General features: G+C 40.8%; 1 protein-coding gene across 6 annotated transcripts; it reads left to right on the top strand.

The window, feature by feature from the left end:
- Positions 1–1,094: 1,094 nt before the first annotated feature.
- LOC119559749 (sodium/potassium-transporting ATPase subunit alpha) lies at positions 1,095–18,833 on the top strand. Of its 6 annotated transcripts, XM_037872814.1 has the most exons (11): positions 1,095–1,515; positions 2,606–2,750; positions 5,562–5,642; positions 7,034–7,165; positions 7,235–7,501; positions 7,570–9,351; positions 9,730–9,945; positions 10,469–10,563; positions 16,585–16,759; positions 17,084–17,316; positions 17,385–18,833. In XM_037872814.1, exons 2-11 carry the CDS (start codon positions 2,739–2,741, stop codon positions 17,503–17,505), a joined length of 3,114 nt encoding a protein of 1,037 aa, XP_037728742.1. In that variant the 5' UTR covers positions 1,095–1,515; positions 2,606–2,738; the 3' UTR covers positions 17,506–18,833. The 6 variants fall into 6 exon arrangements, with proteins under 6 accessions (XP_037728742.1, XP_037728744.1, XP_037728745.1 ...); XM_037872816.1 differs by lacking the exons at positions 2,606–2,750; positions 5,562–5,642; XM_037872817.1 differs by lacking the exons at positions 1,095–1,515; positions 2,606–2,750; positions 5,562–5,642 and adding an exon at positions 4,196–4,308.
- The last annotated feature ends 2,551 nt before the right edge of the window (positions 18,834–21,384 follow it).

Below are 21,384 nucleotides of genomic sequence, written 5' to 3'. Positions count from 1 at the left end.
CCAACCCCTAGCACTCTCTGCCGCCCCTCTCCCACCCCCTCTTCTTCTCCCGCTGCTCCAGTTTCGAAGTGCTCGCTCTCCATGCCGCTCTTCTCGCCCATTGCCTGCCTCACTTGTCACACTGCCATAGATTTTTCGGCTGGAAAGCTCTCCGCCACTGTGCACTTTTCGCACGAGAGGCTACACTAGAAAAAAAAGGGAAGCCTAAAATTCTTTGTAAGAAAATAAATTCTTCAGCTCCATCTAAAGCAGTCTTTTCAAACAAATCCTTCATCTAGTTTAAATCTGTAAACTGAGAACATTGTTCTCAAATAAAGATAGAATTAAAACAAGACTCATAGGTAGAAAATATGTAGAAATCATTTTTAGAAAACATCAAATTTTTATTTTAAATGCGCAACCGAACCTTTTACCGACCCTTATAAGCAATTCGAATTATTTTTCAAACACAGTTTTTAGTAGCTGTTCCGAATAACTTTGTAGCTCGGGAGGAAATATTCATGTCAATGTATCGTCTTACCCTATGAGTTACAGGCATATTAATAGTGATTTTGACGCACTTCCCAAGAAGAGTAAGTCGGATTTTATGCAATAAGGAAATCAAAAAAACTTCACAATATAATACAAACAACAAGGGGTTTCTAAGTTTAACATCTATAAAGCTGAAGCTAAGTTCAGATGGACAAAACTATTTAGAGACTATTTTCAAGGATGAACCCGAATTTTCATAGAAAATTAGAAAAAGTATGAGAAGCAATATTCTTTTTCAAATGAAAAATGTAAGTCGTCTTAGAGAAAGTAGGTCAACTATATTGTTATTTATGATGGAAAATGTAAAAGAAAAAAGCTTAAATAAATGAGATGCCAAGATTGCTAAGTAGTTATTGGTTGGTAGTTAGTCAGCAAACACCTTGAATCTCAGTCGACACTACCCCAAAACGTGGGTTAATTTTTCGACGAGTGTAGGAGAGCATTTGGGGCTGCCGAGTAACATCTGCTGGCGAAAGCTCTCGCCGCGACGCCGACGTCGGCAGAACGTTCCGTCCACCCGAGAATCGAGAAAGCTTAACCACTCGCGGCGCGCCGAAAAGTTTCAGTCGAACGGCGAATCCAAAGAAAGAAAGGTCCAACTGGCAGCCGCTATCTCGTCTATTTGTCGGGTGGTACAGTACAGCTCTGCTCCCCCGCCGCCCGCCCGCCCCCTCGGCGCTGGTGTGTGCTCCGCTGCTCTGCTTACACAATAAGTGTGCATCGATTGAGTCCAGCTCGAGAAGAGGAAGCACGGCACAGGACTAACTCCTCTCGTTCGACGAAAGACGCTAGGATTACGTATAGCCCATCGGCGAGCGTGTGTGATCAGTATTTGTTGTATTTGCCTCGTTCCAACGCGAATCGGTTCTAGTGCTGAAAACAAGTTCAATACTGCTAACGGGGTAGTTTTCTGCGAAAGCCCCCAAAACAGAATTCGCAACGCCAAGCGCAAAAATTGTGTAATAGCACCCAAACGTGTAAAAGGTAGAAAAAAGCAAAAAAAAAAAAAATGAAAGAATGAAAAAGAAACCAAGAACTTTCCATGTCTGCTCAACTGCAGCGCCTACCGACCCACCGACCACCCACCACCCCCTTAGGGGCGTCGAGAAAACGACAACGTCCTTGTACGGAATCGATTTTTCCAAAACTTCATGCCTGGCGTAATGGATATATACATTTGTAACCATCTGAAGAGAGAGCTGAGATCGAAAAGAACTGTGTGCCGAGGCATTTTCCCGGGGGGCATATGGGAAAGATGCATTTTTCAGACGGATCTGACAGTGTTCGAGTGATCTAGAGTGATTTAGTGTGTGCTCTTTGGGGAGAGAGAAGAAATGCAGAAATAATGTTTTTCCTCCTTTTGACTTGGCATTCAATTTGGCGTTCATGGCAAGCCAAAAACGCATGTCCGTCCGTCCGTCCGTCTTTCGCTTTTTTTCCTGTCCGTCCGTCCGTTTCCTCCGCGTCGCTGTCGTCTGACGTACTTTTGTGGCAATGAAATCGTTTAGATTCAATTGACGCGATTTACATTTTGGAATAGCAGTAATTTCCTGGCCACCCCCCAAACGAATGAGTGGAATATAGAGCTGTATGGCGATTTGGGACCCCCCGCCAGGCGATTTCATAATTCCGCACACAGCATAAAAAAAAGAGGGGCAGGAAAAAGTCTTGGAAAATTTTCGAGCATTTTCCTGCCGCTCTTTTCGAGATTGCGCGCCCCTAATAAATGGCTCTCTCACTGCGCTGTTTACCGTTAAGCTCGCTCACTTTCGGAACTCGTGCTCTCTTTCAGTATCAGACTCTCTATTGGCCATGTGCCGTTATTCGGCATCCTGGAAACTGCAGCCCGCCTGCATTCCCACACGCTTCCATTGTCCACTTCCACTTCCACACACACTTTCCCGTGACTCCGTGGCCTTCCAGCGGTCCACTTGCTGCTCCTCCGCCTCGTCCTTCCAGCGCCCGCGTATCCTGTGGATTGTTGCATAAGCTCGAGTCGTTTTTACCGTTTTCGCCCCCCCCCTTTAATCTTGCCCTTTTCGAACTATTCTAACTTTTAATTTTCTCATTTCAGTTGTCTTTTTATTTGATTTTATTTTCCCGTTTATCTTATACTCGTGTTTTATTTGCCGTCTTCGCCGTTTGCATTTTGTTTGTTGATCGTTTAACTGTCTCGCCTCTAATAAGTTTAAACAAGAATCCGCACTATGAGTGCTCAGGTGGGTAATCAAAGCTGACGAGCTCAGAAACAATTCACCCCATTTACGTATTTCCCTCAATCATTTATAATTTACCTTGACCAACGTGAGCATGATTAATTTAAGTTAACTTTTACCTTAGGTTTCTGAAATCTCCCATCATGGTTACATAACTCGCCCTTGTCTTAGTTGTAAGGAGGGGTTGTGATAAGAAACTGAGACCTTTATGGGTCTGTAAAAAGAGGGGCTTCAGGGGCTTGAGTTCTACAAACAGAGCATGCAAAACGTGCGAAAATTAAGCAGACAATTAGCGGCGAATTGCTAATAATCTCTAAATTGAACACTCCGGGAACTGAGATCATTAGCGAGCTAAGCTCACCTGGATTACCAGGGGTTCATAAAAAACAAGTCGAGTTCACAGATAGCCGGAGTGAAAATGCATTTCTCAGATACGCGATACCAGACACGATAACTTATCACGTCCTATAAAACTGGTTTGCCCGTTGGAATCTTTATTATTTGGTTTGTTTTTGGGGTCTGGCGGGGAAAACGAGCCTAGGGAAAACAGTTTCGATTTCCGAGTCGAATGCATTGTGTTCTATTAATCGGAATCGGACACCTGAGCGATTAAGCCGCTTCGATCTGGTTTGAAACTGGTTAAATCCGAACTTCCACTCACCTGCCGGCGAATGCACCTTCGAATGAAAGCGATGTGGCGACAATTTGTTTGCGGCTCAAATCGCTCGTTTTCGGCTACGCCCGCCAGCTTTACAGCTCTACATATTTCCCAGATACTTTTGCTTTGGCTTTTTTGCATTGATTGAACAATTAGCACGTCAATTCGGTGCACCGCTCTTTCCCTGCGAACCGCTGACTTGTTGTAAATTGATATTCAAGTTCAAATGCCAAATGGTTTGCGGCGAAATGTGTGCAAACCGTTCTGTTCTATTCTGTTCTGTTCTGTCCAGAGGGGAAGCAGCTGGAGCCCAGCCACAGATACATTTGTATCTGTTCGCCTAATTGGCTCGCTGGCAGCTCACAGTTTGCAGTTTTCAGTTCTCAGTTCTCAGTTTGCCATTTTCCATTTCGCTGGGTTATGTAAGCTTTTCTGTGGCTGTGGCCGCCCGGCCATTGTCGCATTTTGATTTATATATATCGCCTCGATCTCCATCCTGGACCCCGAAACCAAACACAAACCCATACCCTTGTTTCCACAAGCTGTGCCACTTGGCATTGTTTCGGATCAATTGAAGCATGAAAAGCGCGATTAAGTTGAATTAATTTGTGTAGAAAAATCGAAATTAGCGTTATTGTGGGAAAACCAGGCGCTTTCCGCCGCCCAAAGTCAGGGCCAACAATTGTTTTGCACTTCCTAGCCGTAGGTCTAGTATGTAAGCCTAAGTTAGTATTACCACTAAGAATCATTCTAATCCATTTCGTTGACTTAACTTTAATCCCCTTATCAGATTGTCTAGCACTTGAGAGGGAATCTTAGAGAGAGGGAAACCAGCGACGCAGAGATAAAAGATACAAACGCCGCCGCGCAGGCAGATCGATAGTTGTTTGAACACTTGCCACAGTGCGTAAGCCAAAAAGTAGAGAAACCTTTCAGTGCCATTTCCCGTAGACCCGATTCTCGGTTCGATTTATTTCATGCTATCGTTGCGTTCTCAATTGAACCGAAGAAAATAAAGAAAAATTGAAAGCAAAAGCACATATAAAATATAATGAAAATAAATAAATCAAGACACGCCAGGCCGAAAAAGCAACGCCAAACAAAGCGTAAGATTCTCGAGTATAGTCGAATATACCCGCAAGTTGGCTGCCATGTGAACGCGACAGGTTTGCGTTCTCGCTTTTCCCCTCGCCATCGCCCTCGCATTTATTGGTGTATACATACTTTTCTCTCGAGACATTCGTATTTTTAATTAATTTAATTTGATTTGATTTCTTTCGACCCCTCAGTTTGCACGGCCAAACAAATCGCAGTCTGGTGTTTATATTGCATATCATTTGAGCTCTTTTTCGCTGACGGGTGCGCTCCTCACTTGGCTTTTTTGTTTGTTTTCTAAACTAATATTGGAGCGCACCACGAATGAGTCACGACGCACTGGAGATAACGCTCCCCGATCCATTATGAGGTCGAATTTTGGCTACCACTCGCTGGAAAGCCTTTCTATTGGAAGTCTATGTATAACACATGATTCATTGTCCTTTGGCAGCCTGGCGAAGTTTCCCATTTTCCCTTTTGCGCTGAATCATCAAAACAATTTGCGGGTTGCCAGGCCAACGAAAACCGCAAACCCCTGAAACTTATTTAGTCTTAGTTTAGAATTACTGTATGCATCATGCCCTATCATATTAATGTTTATCATCGTATTGCATAAGTTTATTTGTAGTATTTTTGCATCATCCAAACATATGCATCATATTTTTGGTTATTTTATGTATACCTTATAGCTCGAGTATTTGCTAGCCCTGAAAAAAGTGAAAATAATACAATGATATCTTAGAATATCACATCACATAAAAAAAAGAAAGATTATATCATATTTCTTTTTAAGTCTTTTTGTTATAAATATATCATTTATCACTTTATCAAGGATAGTAAATGACTCTCTTGTTTTAATATTATAGTCATATTCATAGTGTACGTCTTGCATTTGTTTATGCTCGTTTTTCGTTCTTTTCGATTTTTGATTTTTATCTCTTCCCCGTAAATACGTTATTTTGTTCGCCCATCATCGACATCATCAATCAAACACCACCCAACAACCAATCGAACCACCAACCCACCAAAACCCAACCAAAACCGAACCTTCATGCGAGTAGCATGGGAGAGCGGACTCCTATCGAGTCGCCACGGTTATAGCCACCGATGACGACAATCGCACAGCCGATGGCCAGTACAAGGTAAATCGAATTTTCCTCACTCACATGCACAGTGTACATTTACACATCTCACATCCACATTATTTATGCTTTTCACTTTTCACACACTCTGCTTTCCTTTCGATTTTATGCGCCTTACTAACCCATTCCGTTCCCGTCGATTTCCCTTTTCCTGGTCTATAATTGCACTTATTATTTATTATATTTGTTAGATTTTGGGCATGTTTCCAATGGCATTTACCGAGTGCGGTTGACATTTAAAAAGAATCGGCGAAATGTTTACAGCAGCTATAAATAGGTATGCTTCGCTATGTATAACGGTGGCCAATAATAATTATGCCATAAATATGGCAATTTCTGATTTTCCTTGAATATTTTCCATCCTCCATTGGCTAGCCACTCAAGTGTAGCTCTTTATGTTCAAGAAAATATTTCCTGGAATTTTTTAATATTGATAGAAAACAGTTTTATGCCGGTTTTCAAAAATTTCCAAATGACCAGTAGTTTAATTTGTTTGTTTTTTGCCTTGATTGCATGGCAACCCCAACAATGACGTCAGAGAGCCATTCTGTGTGCTTTTCGAAAAAGAGAAACACTTATAGACACTGTTAAAGATAGAATGCCAGACGCTAGACAGCTGCTAGGACTAAATATAATATAATATCCGAATCCATTTTATTTTATTTTCATGTTTCGTTTTTCCTATTTTTTTTTTCTTTGGCTATTTCAAAGGCTTCCGAGGTCAGCTAATGCATAGTAAATATATATTTTTAGCTGCTATATAGGAAAAGTTAATTTTCATTCATTTTTTCTGTTTTTTGTTGTCTTTCCTTTTTAATTTCTTTTGTTTTGTATACGTAATATATGTGCGAAACAAATGTTTGTATAATTGCCTGTCGTTTTGTTTTGTGCACCTCAATTCATTTACGTGCTCTGCTCATTTCGATCGAGAGCGTCATTTAGCGCGCATTTCGCATGCCTTAGATTACTAGAGCTTTACGTATAGAGCGGTCGTTTTGAATATTCTCACGCTCGAACTCATTTCGGAATGGGTTCGCCCCACTCGATAACATCCCCGTGCACGGGTTTTGAAAATGCTTTGACAGGTTGTAAATCACTGGGGTAAGTAGTTAACAAAGGGTACCGGTTAAACTGAACTTATCCCTCACTCTTAATGGTAAACGGCGTGTACTCTATCGAAGGTTTCTTGAGACCTTACCTTTTCTATTGGAATCTTTCCCTTCACTCTTTAACCAACTCCAAACACTCTGAGCTATGGTGAACACTCTACGCCTTTTCGAAGGCCTAACCAAGGCATGAAGTAAATCGAATAATGTGTCGGCTTATGGGTCTATCGCTGCAGTAAACCACTAATTTCGTCCACTAATATATTATCTTTCGAAACTCAACAGTCAAGACGCAAGATGCCGGCCAAAGTTAATAAAAAGGAGAATTTAGATGATCTCAAACAGGAGTTGGATATCGATTTTCATAAAATCACTCCTGAGGAATTGTATCAGCGCTTTCAGACACATCCCGAGAATGTAAGTGCACTCTTTGGCAGGTGGTATCGAGTAGCAGATATGTGAACCACGATCTATGATCTCCCGCAGGGTCTAAGTCACGCCAAGGCCAAGGAGAACTTGGAGCGCGATGGTCCCAATGCGCTGACGCCACCCAAGCAGACACCCGAATGGGTGAAGTTCTGTAAGAACCTGTTCGGTGGCTTCGCCATGTTGCTGTGGATCGGTGCTATTCTCTGCTTCGTGGCCTATTCTATCCAGGCCAGCACCAGCGAGGAGCCGGCCGACGATAATTTGTATCTGGGTATTGTACTTTCCGCTGTCGTCATTGTGACGGGCATTTTCTCATACTATCAGGTAGGTTTCGCACAAAATCTGGGCATCGGAGAAGGGGGTTACTAACAGTACTGTGTTGTGTCCTGCAGGAATCGAAAAGTTCTAAGATCATGGAATCGTTCAAGAACATGGTACCCCAGTTCGCCACCGTCATCCGCGAGGGCGAGAAACTCACGCTGCGCGCTGAGGATCTCGTCCTGGGCGATGTCGTTGAGGTGAAGTTCGGCGACCGTATCCCCGCTGACATCCGCATCATCGAGGCGCGCACCTTCAAGGTGGACAACTCCTCGCTGACCGGCGAGTCGGAGCCGCAATCCCGTGGCGCCGAGTTCACCCATGAGAATCCGCTGGAGACCAAGAATCTGGCCTTCTTCTCCACCAACGCCGTCGAGGGCACTGCCAAGGGTGTGGTCATCAGCTGTGGCGATCACACCGTCATGGGCCGCATTGCTGGCCTCGCCTCCGGTCTGGACACCGGCGAGACGCCCATTGCCAAGGAGATCCACCATTTCATCCACCTGATTACCGGCGTGGCCGTGTTCCTGGGCGTCACCTTCTTCGTGATTGCCTTCATCCTGGGCTACCACTGGCTGGACGCTGTCATCTTCTTGATTGGCATCATCGTCGCCAACGTGCCCGAGGGTCTGCTGGCCACCGTCACTGTGTGCCTGACCCTCACCGCCAAGCGTATGGCCTCCAAGAACTGTCTGGTAAAGAATCTGGAGGCCGTGGAGACCCTTGGCTCCACATCGACCATCTGCTCCGATAAGACCGGCACCCTCACCCAGAACCGAATGACGGTCGCTCACATGTGGTTCGACAACCAGATCATCGAGGCCGACACCACCGAGGATCAGTCGGGTGTTCAATACGATAGAACCAGCCCTGGATTCAAGGCGCTCTCTCGCATTGCCACTCTCTGTAACCGTGCCGAGTTCAAGGGAGGCCAAGATGGCGTACCCATCCTCAAGAAAGAAGTCAGTGGAGATGCCTCCGAGGCTGCTCTGCTCAAGTGCATGGAACTGGCCCTGGGCGACGTGATGAACATTCGCAAGCGCAATAAGAAGATTGCCGAGGTGCCGTTCAACTCCACCAACAAATACCAGGTGTCCATCCATGAGTGCGAGGATGCCAACGACCCCCGTTACTTGCTCGTAATGAAGGGAGCTCCCGAGCGTATCCTGGAGCGCTGCTCCACCATCTTCATCAACGGCAAGGAAAAGGTCCTGGATGAGGAGATGAAGGAGGCATTCAACAATGCCTACATGGAACTCGGAGGACTGGGTGAGCGTGTGCTCGGTTTCTGTGACTTTATGCTGCCCTCCGACAAGTATCCCTCCGGCTTCAAGTTCAACACCGACGACATTAACTTCCCCATCGATAACCTCCGATTCGTCGGTCTCATGTCCATGATTGATCCTCCCCGTGCCGCCGTGCCCGATGCCGTGGCCAAGTGCCGATCGGCCGGTATCAAGGTCATCATGGTCACCGGCGATCACCCGATCACTGCCAAGGCCATCGCCAAGTCTGTCGGTATCATCTCCGAGGGCAATGAGACCGTCGAGGACATTGCCCAGCGTTTGAACATCCCCATCTCCGAGGTGAACCCCCGTGAGGCCAAGGCCGCCGTCGTCCACGGCGCTGAGCTGCGTGATGTGTCCAGCGACCAGCTGGATGAGATCCTCCGCTACCACACCGAAATCGTATTCGCCCGTACCTCGCCCCAGCAGAAACTGATCATTGTAGAGGGTTGCCAACGCATGGGCGCCATTGTGGCCGTGACTGGTGATGGTGTCAACGATTCTCCGGCTCTGAAGAAAGCTGACATTGGTGTTGCCATGGGTATCGCCGGTTCTGATGTGTCCAAGCAGGTAAGAGATCAGTTTATAATAGTGCCAATTGACTCGGGTTAAAAATATCACCGAAATTGGTCATCTATTAGGAATCAATTCGAAACTAAATTTACAAATGAGCGTGATATTTTTCGTATCCATACATTTCCGATTTCATATTAACATTTAATATGGTTTTTTATCAAAGCGATAGGCTGTATTTCTTATTATAACCAAAGAAGGGATTTTGTTGAAAACGTTTTATATGTGTGGGAAAATACCATCTTATTTTCCTTTCTGCATGAGCTCATGTTTTTGGTTTATGACAGACTTGTAGTAAGTGAGAGATGGCGCAATGTGGATTTGATATTGTTGTGTTTTTCCGAATGCCTAAATTAACTATGTGATCCTGCGCAGGCTGCTGACATGATTCTGCTGGACGACAACTTCGCCTCCATTGTGACTGGTGTGGAGGAGGGTCGCCTGATCTTCGATAACCTGAAGAAGTCCATTGCCTACACCCTGACCTCCAACATTCCCGAAATCTCGCCCTTCCTGGCCTTCATCCTCTGCGACATACCACTGCCACTGGGAACCGTGACGATTCTGTGCATCGATCTGGGCACTGACATGGTGAGTTTTGCCGTCCGCCCCGAATCAAATCCCCGTCGAAGATTAAAGTTAATGTTGCGATTAAGTCAGTACCATTCGAGCAAGTTAAATGTTAAAGTTGTAGCCCACCCCAGTTAATTGTTAAGAACTAGCCTGTTTAACACCCACTCTGAACGTAAATTGTGCGGCTGACTGCACTGGCGATCAGATTCCTGCCATATCGCTGGCCTACGAGGGACCCGAAGCGGACATCATGAAGCGCCGGCCGCGCAATCCGGAGATCGATAACCTGGTGAACGAGAGGTAACCACCGCGCTAGCCTCCGATCCAGTTGAAGATCCAGCTTGAGAACACCGCCAGTGCTAGGCTAACTATATATTTACCTATCTATCGAGTAGTTTAAGTGCTCTATCTCATGACCCGACCTCTAGCTACCCACAGATCTAGGCTGAAACCGATTTGAAATGAATTGAATTAATGGATTTGAATTTGAAATTGTGTAAACCGTTGCTAATGTAACTACCTGCCATAATCCAATACCTAGGTGCCAGCCATTTCATTGGCCTACGAACACGCCGAAGCCGATATTATGAAGCGTCCGCCACGTGACCCCTTCAACGATAAATTAGTGAACTCAAGGTGCCAATCAAGTCAATTTATACCCCACACTAATACACACCACACACACACACTCACCAACCCACTAATCTCAACTACTAAAAAGAAAAATCAAGACTTAAGTAAAGAAAAGCGCAAATCAAGAGAAAACCATATAATATAGCATATGTCTTCTGTGTATGTGGCTGGATTGTACTAGAATAAGTTGGCCTAAACGAAAAGCAGCGCAAACATCTAAACAAGCCGTTGACACGTTTATGGCTTACTAACTACCCAACTTACTCTTAAGAATGTTTTCACTCGTACATGGCCACCACACCAGCTTTCCTCTCAGATCTCAGATCCCATATCTGTATCATATGTCCATTTGGTGGCAGATCGCTCGTCATGCATATAACATCATCTATACATAATAACATCTGCTCTGTACATTTCGAGTACAAGTCCATTTTCCATCGATCTTAAGTTCCGCCCCAGAAAGTTATATATAAAGTGTATACATACGCATTCAACTGTTCCCACATGTACAATTCAATCATCCCGATCTTGAATATTTAGCCCAAAACGAATACCGACTTCATCTGCCATACTCTAAATGCTCTAAATGTTAATTGGTGTGCGTCGTATTTCGTTATTCTCTCACAAAAATAAAAATCAGATACATATCGCTCACGATTTTCGTTTTGTGGTGTAACTAACACTGAGTTAACCGTAAGATTCACTCCTCGACGTTATTTGGATTAGACAAATTGATTGGCATTTGTAATGAATTTTAAGTTTGTAAAATTTGGCAAAATTATAATATCAAAATTACCAATTGCACACGATTCGTAGCGACTAACCCGAACGAAACCATTTGATTTTATTTTATGATTTCAATCGAAATTTTTCATTATCTTATGTTTAACTCTGTTCGTCACTCCACACCACAAGCATTGCCCAAATAAGTATCTGCAGCAGCGTAAGTTCGATTTAAGGGGGGTTTTAAGTTATGCAATTTAGCCTTTAAGATATCAATACCTCAATGGAACAGCGTTCGCTCCCTCAGCTCAGCGGAATTTTCAGAGTTTTTGTAATCCACATCCCAGGCAGATGTTCAAGCAGAAGCGAGTTTATGTTCCCATAATTTATCGTATTTAATTTCATTTATTTTTTCCCACTTCAACCAACTACCAAACGATAAACAACCAACCCACAACAAACGATCGTTTGCACGTTTAGGTGCCAGCCATTTCCTTAGCTTATGAGACGGCTGAATCCGATATTATGAAACGCCAGCCGAGGAATCCCTTCCAAGACAAACTGGTCAACGAAAGGTAAAGTTTCGCTCTGTGCTGATCTGCAATCAATTACAACAATTACCAGAACAACTATCAACCAACCAACCAAACAAACAACAGCAAGAACTGAATTTCTAATCAAAGTAAAAGACACATATCCGAACGCAAATCAAGATTTTGCATCTTCCGCAACTCTATGAACCACCAAATAATTCCCTCTTGTCACGCAATGAAAAGCAAATTGAATACCATTGAACTAAATTTGTACTTTGGACGGCCAAAGTCTTTAAAGCAAGCAAAAAATCAGAGTACGCTTTCTTTCTATCCTACAAGTCGAAGATATTAAAATCATTTTACTCTCTTTATCTCAATATTATCCGCTATATCTCTGTCTTTCTATATACTAACTAAAATATTTTAAACTAGCTTAAGTATTCCTTGGTTGAATGTTGATTATTTGGATTAACTCCACAAATCTTTTCCATGTTTTATGTTAAATGTTTTATTTGGTAGCTTTTCGTTCGACTTCTGTTTAATGTTCCCTTATTTACTTGAACATTCTTCAGATTCTTCTAGTCTCTGATATTTCCGTTCAGATAGTAAAAAGTAAAGTTCAAAACGATTAGTGATCTGGATTTATACATACCTATTATACTGTACTTGGTCATGGTGTGTTCTTAGAGAATCCGCCAAGTTTTCTTATAAGCTATTTCCTAAGCACACTTTAATCACTGGTCCCGAAGGTCCTATGGTTACCATATATACTGTTTTTAGAAAGAACTTTATAAAAATCTTTAAGTACGTTTTCCTTTTGTATTTTCGTCATATGTATGGAATTTTGAAAGATTTTTGATTTGTTTGTGCAATTATGCAATATATCCAATAATTATACGCTGATAAATGTAATTGTAATCATATCTACATATATTTAGCAACATATTTATTATATAATCGCAATAGAATTTTTCCAACTCTTTATAAGTTTTTAACAATGAAGACACACGGAATAACAATTCTTCGAATGCCATTCGGCCAAGGTCTCGGAAAATTTTGCACTTGAAATTTTAAAATCTGTAAATTCGATTAGGAGTATATATAAATATTTTCCCGTTAGCCAAAAAGTCAGTTAGTTTGCCTTTCACTTTTCTGCTTAATTTTGGTAAACTTTCGCTCTCTTTCACTTTTCCTCTTTATCTACAATGATCTTAAGGTGCTTTGAAATACAACTTTGGGTCATACATCTCTTCGTTCCGATATCGGAAATATGCTTATAACTCTTATTTATTCCTTGATAACCTGGTTTAATGATTTCGGTTCTATGTTTTACTGTAGAAGCTCTACAGATCTTTGTTTTTATGTTTTGTTTGAAGAACCTTTTATTTGCGATGCGAAGGTAAGTGGCGATCATGTTTTTTTCTAAAAGCTCAGGGTTCGGCTCAAAGAAATACCTCCATATCTTTGAGCTATTTTTCCGTGGGTTCAGTGATAGATCTTTCCATCTTAGTACTTAACTTTATGCTAGAGCAGGCCTATTGTTAATTTAGTGAGTCTGTATATTGTATCGAACATACGTACGTTTCTACTTATGCTACACTATTATTATCGGTAGAAAAATTTTCGATCTCGACATCAACTCATTCACGACTCTCTTCTTATCTAGAGTCAACTCGAATCATTCAGCACATTCTATCAATCAGTCAGTCAAGAGTTTGCCCTAATCTTTCTCTACCAACTCTCAATCAGTCATTCATTGAAACGTCTTCTTTTGAGTTGTAGTTGACCGACACTCACACAAACCTCCTTCAAACCCTATCGAACTCAATCAATATCAATCAAAATCCAGGCTAAAATTGTCCTTTAGTAATAATGATACATTTATAACGACCTAGCGCAATTTAAGCTCTAAGTCATTCTTATACACCCTGTAACTGTGCATTTGACAACCTACCTACTGTTTACTATATATCGATTTTACTGTTACTGGGTGCTCTATGCTCTTTCTGCCCTAGATTAGTTATAGCTTCGTAAGTACGCGGGAGCTAACAAAGAAACAAACACAGAGATACAATAAAACCTTTCAACATGCAACAACAGATACCATATGATGGTACTACTTGACACAGCCTCCCGCCCTCCCCTCAGAACTCTATCTATCTATTACGATCTATTAGTGAATATTAACTAGCGTATAAAGAACAAGTATTTATTACTCGCCCGCAAGCATATTTATATAAATCTTTTATACAAATATTTTTATATATATTTGTAAACTTTAATCAGATTTTCCTTTGTATTTCCCTACATTCTTTCAACTCTTGTTATGTCTTTCTTTTGATTATCAAACAACCAACTAACCAAATTGCAACTTGCACAAATACCGATAACTGAACAATCAATAACCATTAATTGCCATATACCGCAAGATTCCGGCCATTTCACTCGCTTACGAGCAAGCCGAGAGCGATATTATGAAGCGTCAACCGAGAGATCCGTATCGCGACAACTTGGTGAACCGCAGGTCAGGAAAACTTAACGCTAAGGTTTTATAAAAAAAAATAAAAAAGAAACCAAAAACCAAAAAATCCAATATCCAAGTGTTAACCGTCTTTTAGTTGATTAGTTAAGAACTAGAAAATGAACAAACATGCAACCATCTTTTACTTTACCAACTTTGAACTTTGTTTGATGTGTTGTGGTCGCGTTTCTTGCATCGTAATTTGGCCAACAATTAAGCAATAGATCAACCGATCATCGACCAGTCTAAATCAATAATATCGAATGCTAAATTCCAAATTTCACCCGGAAACTCTTGCGACTGTTTGTTCGTTTGCTGATGCGTTCCTGCGTTTTTCTTTGTTTAAATTTAAATTCCACACTCTTGATCATCAAAAATTACTATTCTTCTCCTTGGTTTTGTGTTTCACATAGTTTTCTTTCGTTACTGTTTCTATGTGATCCTTTGATTTCCGTTTCCTTTCTAAGAAGCTCTCAATGTGGAATGAAATTATCTTTCGTATAATCTCAAAACAAAAAAGTTTTTAAAAATTGCCCCCTTGAAACCTTCAGTTATAATTTTCAATTCTTGATCTTTACTATATTTTTGTTTTGATATGGAATAACCCCTTTATATATCCCTCACTTAAATCCCTAAATCTAAGTGTTACATTTGTGGTGTGTTACTCGCACAACAAACTTCGATCTTTACACAGATTTATTGTGTGTGTTTGAACTATTCAGGAACAAAATTCATATCAGATCTAAAAGTGTCTGTTTTGCAAACCGTAGTGCCACAAAGAGAAAACGCCCAACAGCTGCTTCTAGAGAATTCAGCGAAGTTAGTTCAAAGAAAAACGCTCGCTCGCTGCAACGCTCACCTGCATAAACTATAAAAGATAAACAAAAAACACTCCCAACACAACACAGCCCACACAACAAACAATCAAACAAATGAGCCATGTTAAGTGGATCTATGTCCACTAGCTCAAAGACAAGCAAAAGACTGAACCAAACTTACCCAAAAACTCCACAAAAACGAAGCTTCTGCCGTTACTTTTAGACCAGTTAGTGCGTTACTTGTAGATGAGTTTGTTCGAGCCAACGACAAAACGAAAATCGCTTCAGTTGTGTTCTAGATACACCACATGATCGTTATATAACAAATCTTACCTAGACTCGTTACGAAATCAGGTTCCAAGTGCCAAGTCGCGGTAAGTCTGAATGTGAGGGAGGTTGTCCTGAAAATAGGTAAACTGAATAACTAAACAACAATGGCAACGGAGATTTGTTATAATTTTTTGTGTGCAATACTCTTACGTGTTTATCTCTCTTAAGTTTGTGTTTAAGTGTAAGTTTATGATTGCGTTTATGTTTTATGTTGATTTCTATCGAAACTTCCTTAAACGTAAGTAAACGAAAAGGTTGTAGAGCTGCATTCGCCTATCGTAGTTATAATGGCACGCTTCAATGTCTTGCATGTTTAGAACTGTATGTATGTCCTGTAATTAGCCGCATGTTCAATAAGCATTAACAATAACTTTGCTTTTCACATCCACATCCAAAGCAAATTGTAAGAAAGCCAAACAATACAATGAAATTCAAACGATTCTGCGCCCTCACGCTTTTTGTCAAATATAAATAGTACGATTTGCTTTTACGCGCTCTTAAGATTCAGTAAAAACGACAGCAAACTAAAACGAGATTCGCTGAGACACTATCCACGCTATATAGAGTAAAAAGTCTAACACCATTAAATCTAAACGATAAACATTCATTTGCTAAACAATCCATAAAAGAGCTTCAAGGTAAAGTGGCACTAACATCAATCTAACTGACTAACCCCGAGTACGGATTGGTACTCGGATCGAGGACTCAGCGGGCATTGCGGTCCTTGGGCAGGGTTTTTGTTCCGCCCTAAGTGTTTTGTGTTTGTTGTACGTGTTCTTCGCTCTGTTTTCCTGTGTGCAAATGTTTACCGCTTTATTTCAAGCATTTGTTGCCTTTCCACCCCAAATTTACCTTGTTTACTGCCTTCAATGTTCGACGACAAACAAAAACCTTGGCCAAGCCGCGCATGTTCCCGTCTCTGTCCGATGCCCGAAACTTTACCGCTAGCCAAACCGTAAAGAGAAGTGTCTTGCGTCCTGAGAAACAAACCAAACCCCACACAAAAAGAAAAAGCGTTGCCTGCTTTTGAGAGTTGTCTAACGAGATCTGCTTGTTTCTCCCCACTTCCCACCTCACCCCGCCCCCTTAACTAACCCAGGTTGATTTCCATGGCCTACGGACAGATCGGCATGATCCAGGCCGCCGCCGGCTTCTTTGTGTACTTTGTCATCATGGCTGAGAACGGCTTCTTGCCCAAGAAACTGTTCGGCATTCGTAAGATGTGGGACTCGAAGGCTGTCAACGATCTAACTGACTCCTACGGACAAGAATGGGTGAGTGGCTTACTTACTTATGTATATGCTTTAAGCAACGTATACCATCATAAAGAATACCTTACTAAGATTTAATTTTATTATTAAATATTTTTTCACTTTGTTGTACGATAATAAAAACATATAACAGATGTCCCTTAAAAAGGATCTGACTCATATAAAAAATATTCTATATACCATTTTAATGATCACAGCTAAAAGAAAATAAAATGTTAACATTCAAATAAGAGACCAAAAACAAATCTATAAGATACAAAATAACTTTAGCCTATATTATATTAATCTGAAACTATTCTGATGACTGTATTTCCTATATTCCTGCAGACCTACCGCGACCGCAAGACCTTGGAGTACACCTGCCACACGGCCTTCTTCATCTCGATTGTGGTTGTGCAATGGGCCGATTTGATCATCTGTAAGACGCGTCGTAACTCGATCTTCCAGCAGGGCATGCGCAACTGGGCTTTGAACTTTGGCCTCGTCTTTGAAACCGTGCTGGCCGCGTTCCTCTCGTACTGCCCGGGCATGGAGAAGGGTCTGCGCATGTACCCCCTGAAGTGAGTGATCCTAGTCGCAGGAAATCTTCACTGACATATAAATAATGATTTTCCATACCCAATCCTAGACTCGTCTGGTGGTTCCCGGCCATTCCATTCGCGCTGGCCATCTTCATCTATGACGAGACCCGTCGCTTCTACTTGCGTCGCAACCCCGGAGGCTGGTTGGAGCAGGAGACATACTATTAAACACCCACTCTGCTACATGCCCACACACAAACACACACACACCACACCCAGAAACACCCACAAAACACCCATGAAACACCTACAGTCCATGGAGAGCAACAAATAGTAATGTTTATGAACCACAAAACCCACACAACCACAGTAATAGCAACAGCAGCAGCAGCAACGGCAACAACAACAGCTACGGCTACAACAAGCTACAGCAAGAACATATTACAATATATTTTATTTTTTTAATTTAATTATTTAAAGTAATCGAGGAGAAACAAAAATGCAAGCGATAATTATTTTAAACGTTAAGTAAATTTAAATTATAAATTAAAGCTAAAAATAAGATTTAAATAAAGTATAAATGAAAACAAAACAACAACAATTTCGAAGAAACACCAATCACAACCAGACAAATGCAGAAGCAAGAACAAATACAACAAAATAAACAAAAAACAGCCAGTAACTAAGCAAAACAGTAACAACACCATGTTTTTAGTAAAATTATTAACGTAACGAACTGGATGAATCGATTATTTAAGCAGAAGCTTATCGAAAACAATAACAAGATCCCAAAAAATAAAAGCTAAAGGCATCCACACACACACACTCTCGCACAGACACACCCACACACTCAAAAACACACCCACACACACCGATACACAACGCATGACGAGACAAAGTATATAAGAAGTTTAGAGAAATTATAAAACGAAGTAAATAAAAAAGTAAAAGAGGAAAGCAAAGAAAACAATGAAAAACCTTAGCGTAGTTACCAAATAAGCCGTGAAGAGTAAACCCCCAATAAAAACCACAACAACAACAACCAAAACCAAAAAAAACAGAAATTAATTTGCAAACTTGTGTGTGTAAACGCAGCTTAGCGCAGAAGAACGAAATATATATATAAACAGAAAAAGCAAAACCCACAAGAAATGTGAACACGAGGAATATAATTGTTTATATATATACACACATATATTATATGGAAATTTGATTATATAAATGGAGCTATACAATACACCAAAAACCAAAATTGAAACCATAACGAATCGACCGATCTGCACTTGGCATTACGCCGGAGAGCCGGAGATGGGTCTCCGAGCAATATTTGGAGGCCCGCCGGCGATTCGCGGAGAGTCTGCAGAGTTTGTTAAAATCTAAAGATAAATAAAAAACCAACTAAATGTTTATAAATAAACCCCTTAAACCAATTGACATGCAATATTATGCTTTGTGTGCATTTAAGCCCAAAAGAACCCAAGCAGAGATACGGGATACGGCGGGCTAAGTCCCCCGAAGTCGGTATCGAGATCGAGATACGACACCTAGGCCCAGAAGAAAAAAAAACAGAAGCAAACCCAAAACAGAATAATAACAGAACAAAAAGCGCCCACAAATAAATGTTTGTAAGTTTTACACGGCACAGCGCCCCAAAATGGGGCAAGCCCAAGGCAGTATTGTGTTTACTTTCCCTTTGATTGTTTTTTATCGCTTTCCCCGCCCACACACACACGCCCCAGAAACAAACACACGATCGGTTGAGCGGTCAGAATGTTGGCCACCTCATTGAAATTCAACGAATTAAAAAGCTTGGCATTGTCGTTATCAAATGAGTGGGTCTGACAAGGCGGCTAGGGCTGGCCAATTGTGAATTTCAAATTGTGGAAAATAAGAGTAATCAGATATTCGGATATTCAGTGAGCTCGGCTAGACCCACAGTCACACCCACGCAGAGAGATACACCCAGACACTCGAGTTTAATTCGCGCTGTTTCGTTTTCCAACTGTCTGTTTTCTAACTTAGTGAAGATGATCATTAGCATTGGAGATAACGATAATTATGGCATGTTAGTTATGAAAGAAAATGAAAAACTAAACAAAATTATTATTATTAGTTGTTAACAAATTATATTGAGTAATTAATAATATTGATCGATGGATGCTGATGTGAAAGAGATATGATATGATACTAAACTAAAAACGAAGCAAAACAAAAACCAAACGAGGACAAAACAAAAAAGATAATTAACTCATAATATGGACTACAAATATTTATAAACAAATGCAGAATTATATAAACGTTTGATGGTAAATGCAAGAACTTGAAACAAAAACCACAACAAATTTGTCAACAACACGCAGAAGTAAAAATTTGCATGTAATAACAAAACAATGAGTAAACATTTTTAATTTTTTGTTCTTTCGCCCTCCGCTGTAAATGTATTTGTAGATTTAAACAATGATTAAAATAAAAAACTACATAAATAAAACTTAAAAAACAAGTTGATGAGTATTATTTATAAGGTAACGAGTTTAATGGTGGCCTTAAAATGAGATGGTAAAATTCAGGGATATTAAATTTTCTAAATAAAGTAATCTAAATTATTATTGGTATAGCGTGCCATGATTTTATGGCTGCCTATTCATTTCCGGAATTGAATTGTCGTGCCAAATAATCATAGTCACTAAAAAAATCGCGACATTTTATGCCTACACACAAGCTGGAGGCTATAAACATAAATATATTGCGCATACGCCCCGTGTTCATGTCCGTAGCGAATACAAATAGAAATGCGGACAAAAAAGTTGGAAGCCAAACACAAAGGCAGGAAAAGGTTGTGAACACACATTTACCAACCCCCAATGTGAGTGTGTGCGACAATGGCAATACTTGTTTGTATTTACGACCGTACTTACAGCCATGGCACGCAGCGTTCGCTTCTTTTTCACTGCTTCTGGTGGTGATGTTGCCATTGCTTCGTCTATATGGCTATATGGCCATGGGGCTATGGGGCTATGGCCATTGTCGCGGCAGGTCGCTCAGGGGCGGACTGGGAGGTCGCTGCGACAGCGGCAGCATTTGGGTCTTATTAATTTCCGTTTTGCTTATTTATTTTTACGACGCCGCGCACAGCTCGCAGTTCGCGGCCCGTCAGCCGCCGAGCCGTCGAACCGTCGGGGTCCCCAAAAGATACGCAGACGCCATCGCACAAGGAGAATTTGTGAGGGATTCCACCTTCGAAGGCTCTGCAATGCCCTACGAAACTAAAGACTGGCATATTCAATTTAACAGCATGGCTGTACTTTTAGTTTTACCTATGTACATTGTACATTCATTGTACATTTCTAATGTAAGATATTTTATATTAATTTAGAATATAGACTTTTTTTTTTACTCGTACAGCACTTACCAATATTTTTATATAACATATATCATTATTATTTTTATATTTTGTATGGTTTATTGAGTAAATAAAAAGAATCACAACATTTTTTGAAACTTTGATAACGGTTCTGTTGAGTATTCGGTCTTACGCTTCCTTTAATTTTGTTTCCACCAAATGGTCTCATTGGTCTCTCAAGCGATCTCATTTTTTAAGAACTTTTCTTTGACTTTAAATATTTTTAAGAACATGTCAATCAATTTATTTCTTAATCACATTCGTTTAAGGAAATAAAAAGTTTCAAAATGGTTAATTTTATAAAATAATATTTCAAATATTAACTTCAAACCAGTCAGTAGGATTTTATTACGGAATGCTTTAGACATGATGTTTAAAATGGAGACTGAGAACGAATAATTTAGTAACTTGCTTGATAAATATTTAGACATGTTATTAAATAGTCAAACAAGCAAATAACAAAATGTAAATTATTCAGCGGAACGTAATTTTTCCGGTTATACGCCTAGCAATTACGTTTTTTTAAGCTGACTGCAACTATTAGGGCAATACTGAATTAACAAAAGTTTAGTTATAAATATGAACTAGATTTATGGCGAAACGCCTAATTATTTGGAGGACAGAAATCTTCCCTAACTAAAGATTGTTGGGGCTTATATTGGTGTAACTAAGAATATCTACCGAATTTGGTCGAAAGGGACTTAAGT

This window comes from Drosophila subpulchrella, unplaced genomic scaffold (assembly GCF_014743375.2).
Source record: "Drosophila subpulchrella strain 33 F10 #4 breed RU33 unplaced genomic scaffold, RU_Dsub_v1.1 Primary Assembly Seq354, whole genome shotgun sequence".
NCBI classification, from domain to species: Eukaryota; Metazoa; Arthropoda; class Insecta; order Diptera; family Drosophilidae; genus Drosophila; species Drosophila subpulchrella.
The sequence above is the reverse complement of the archived record's forward strand: the minus strand, read 5'-3'. Positions and strand labels throughout refer to the sequence as shown.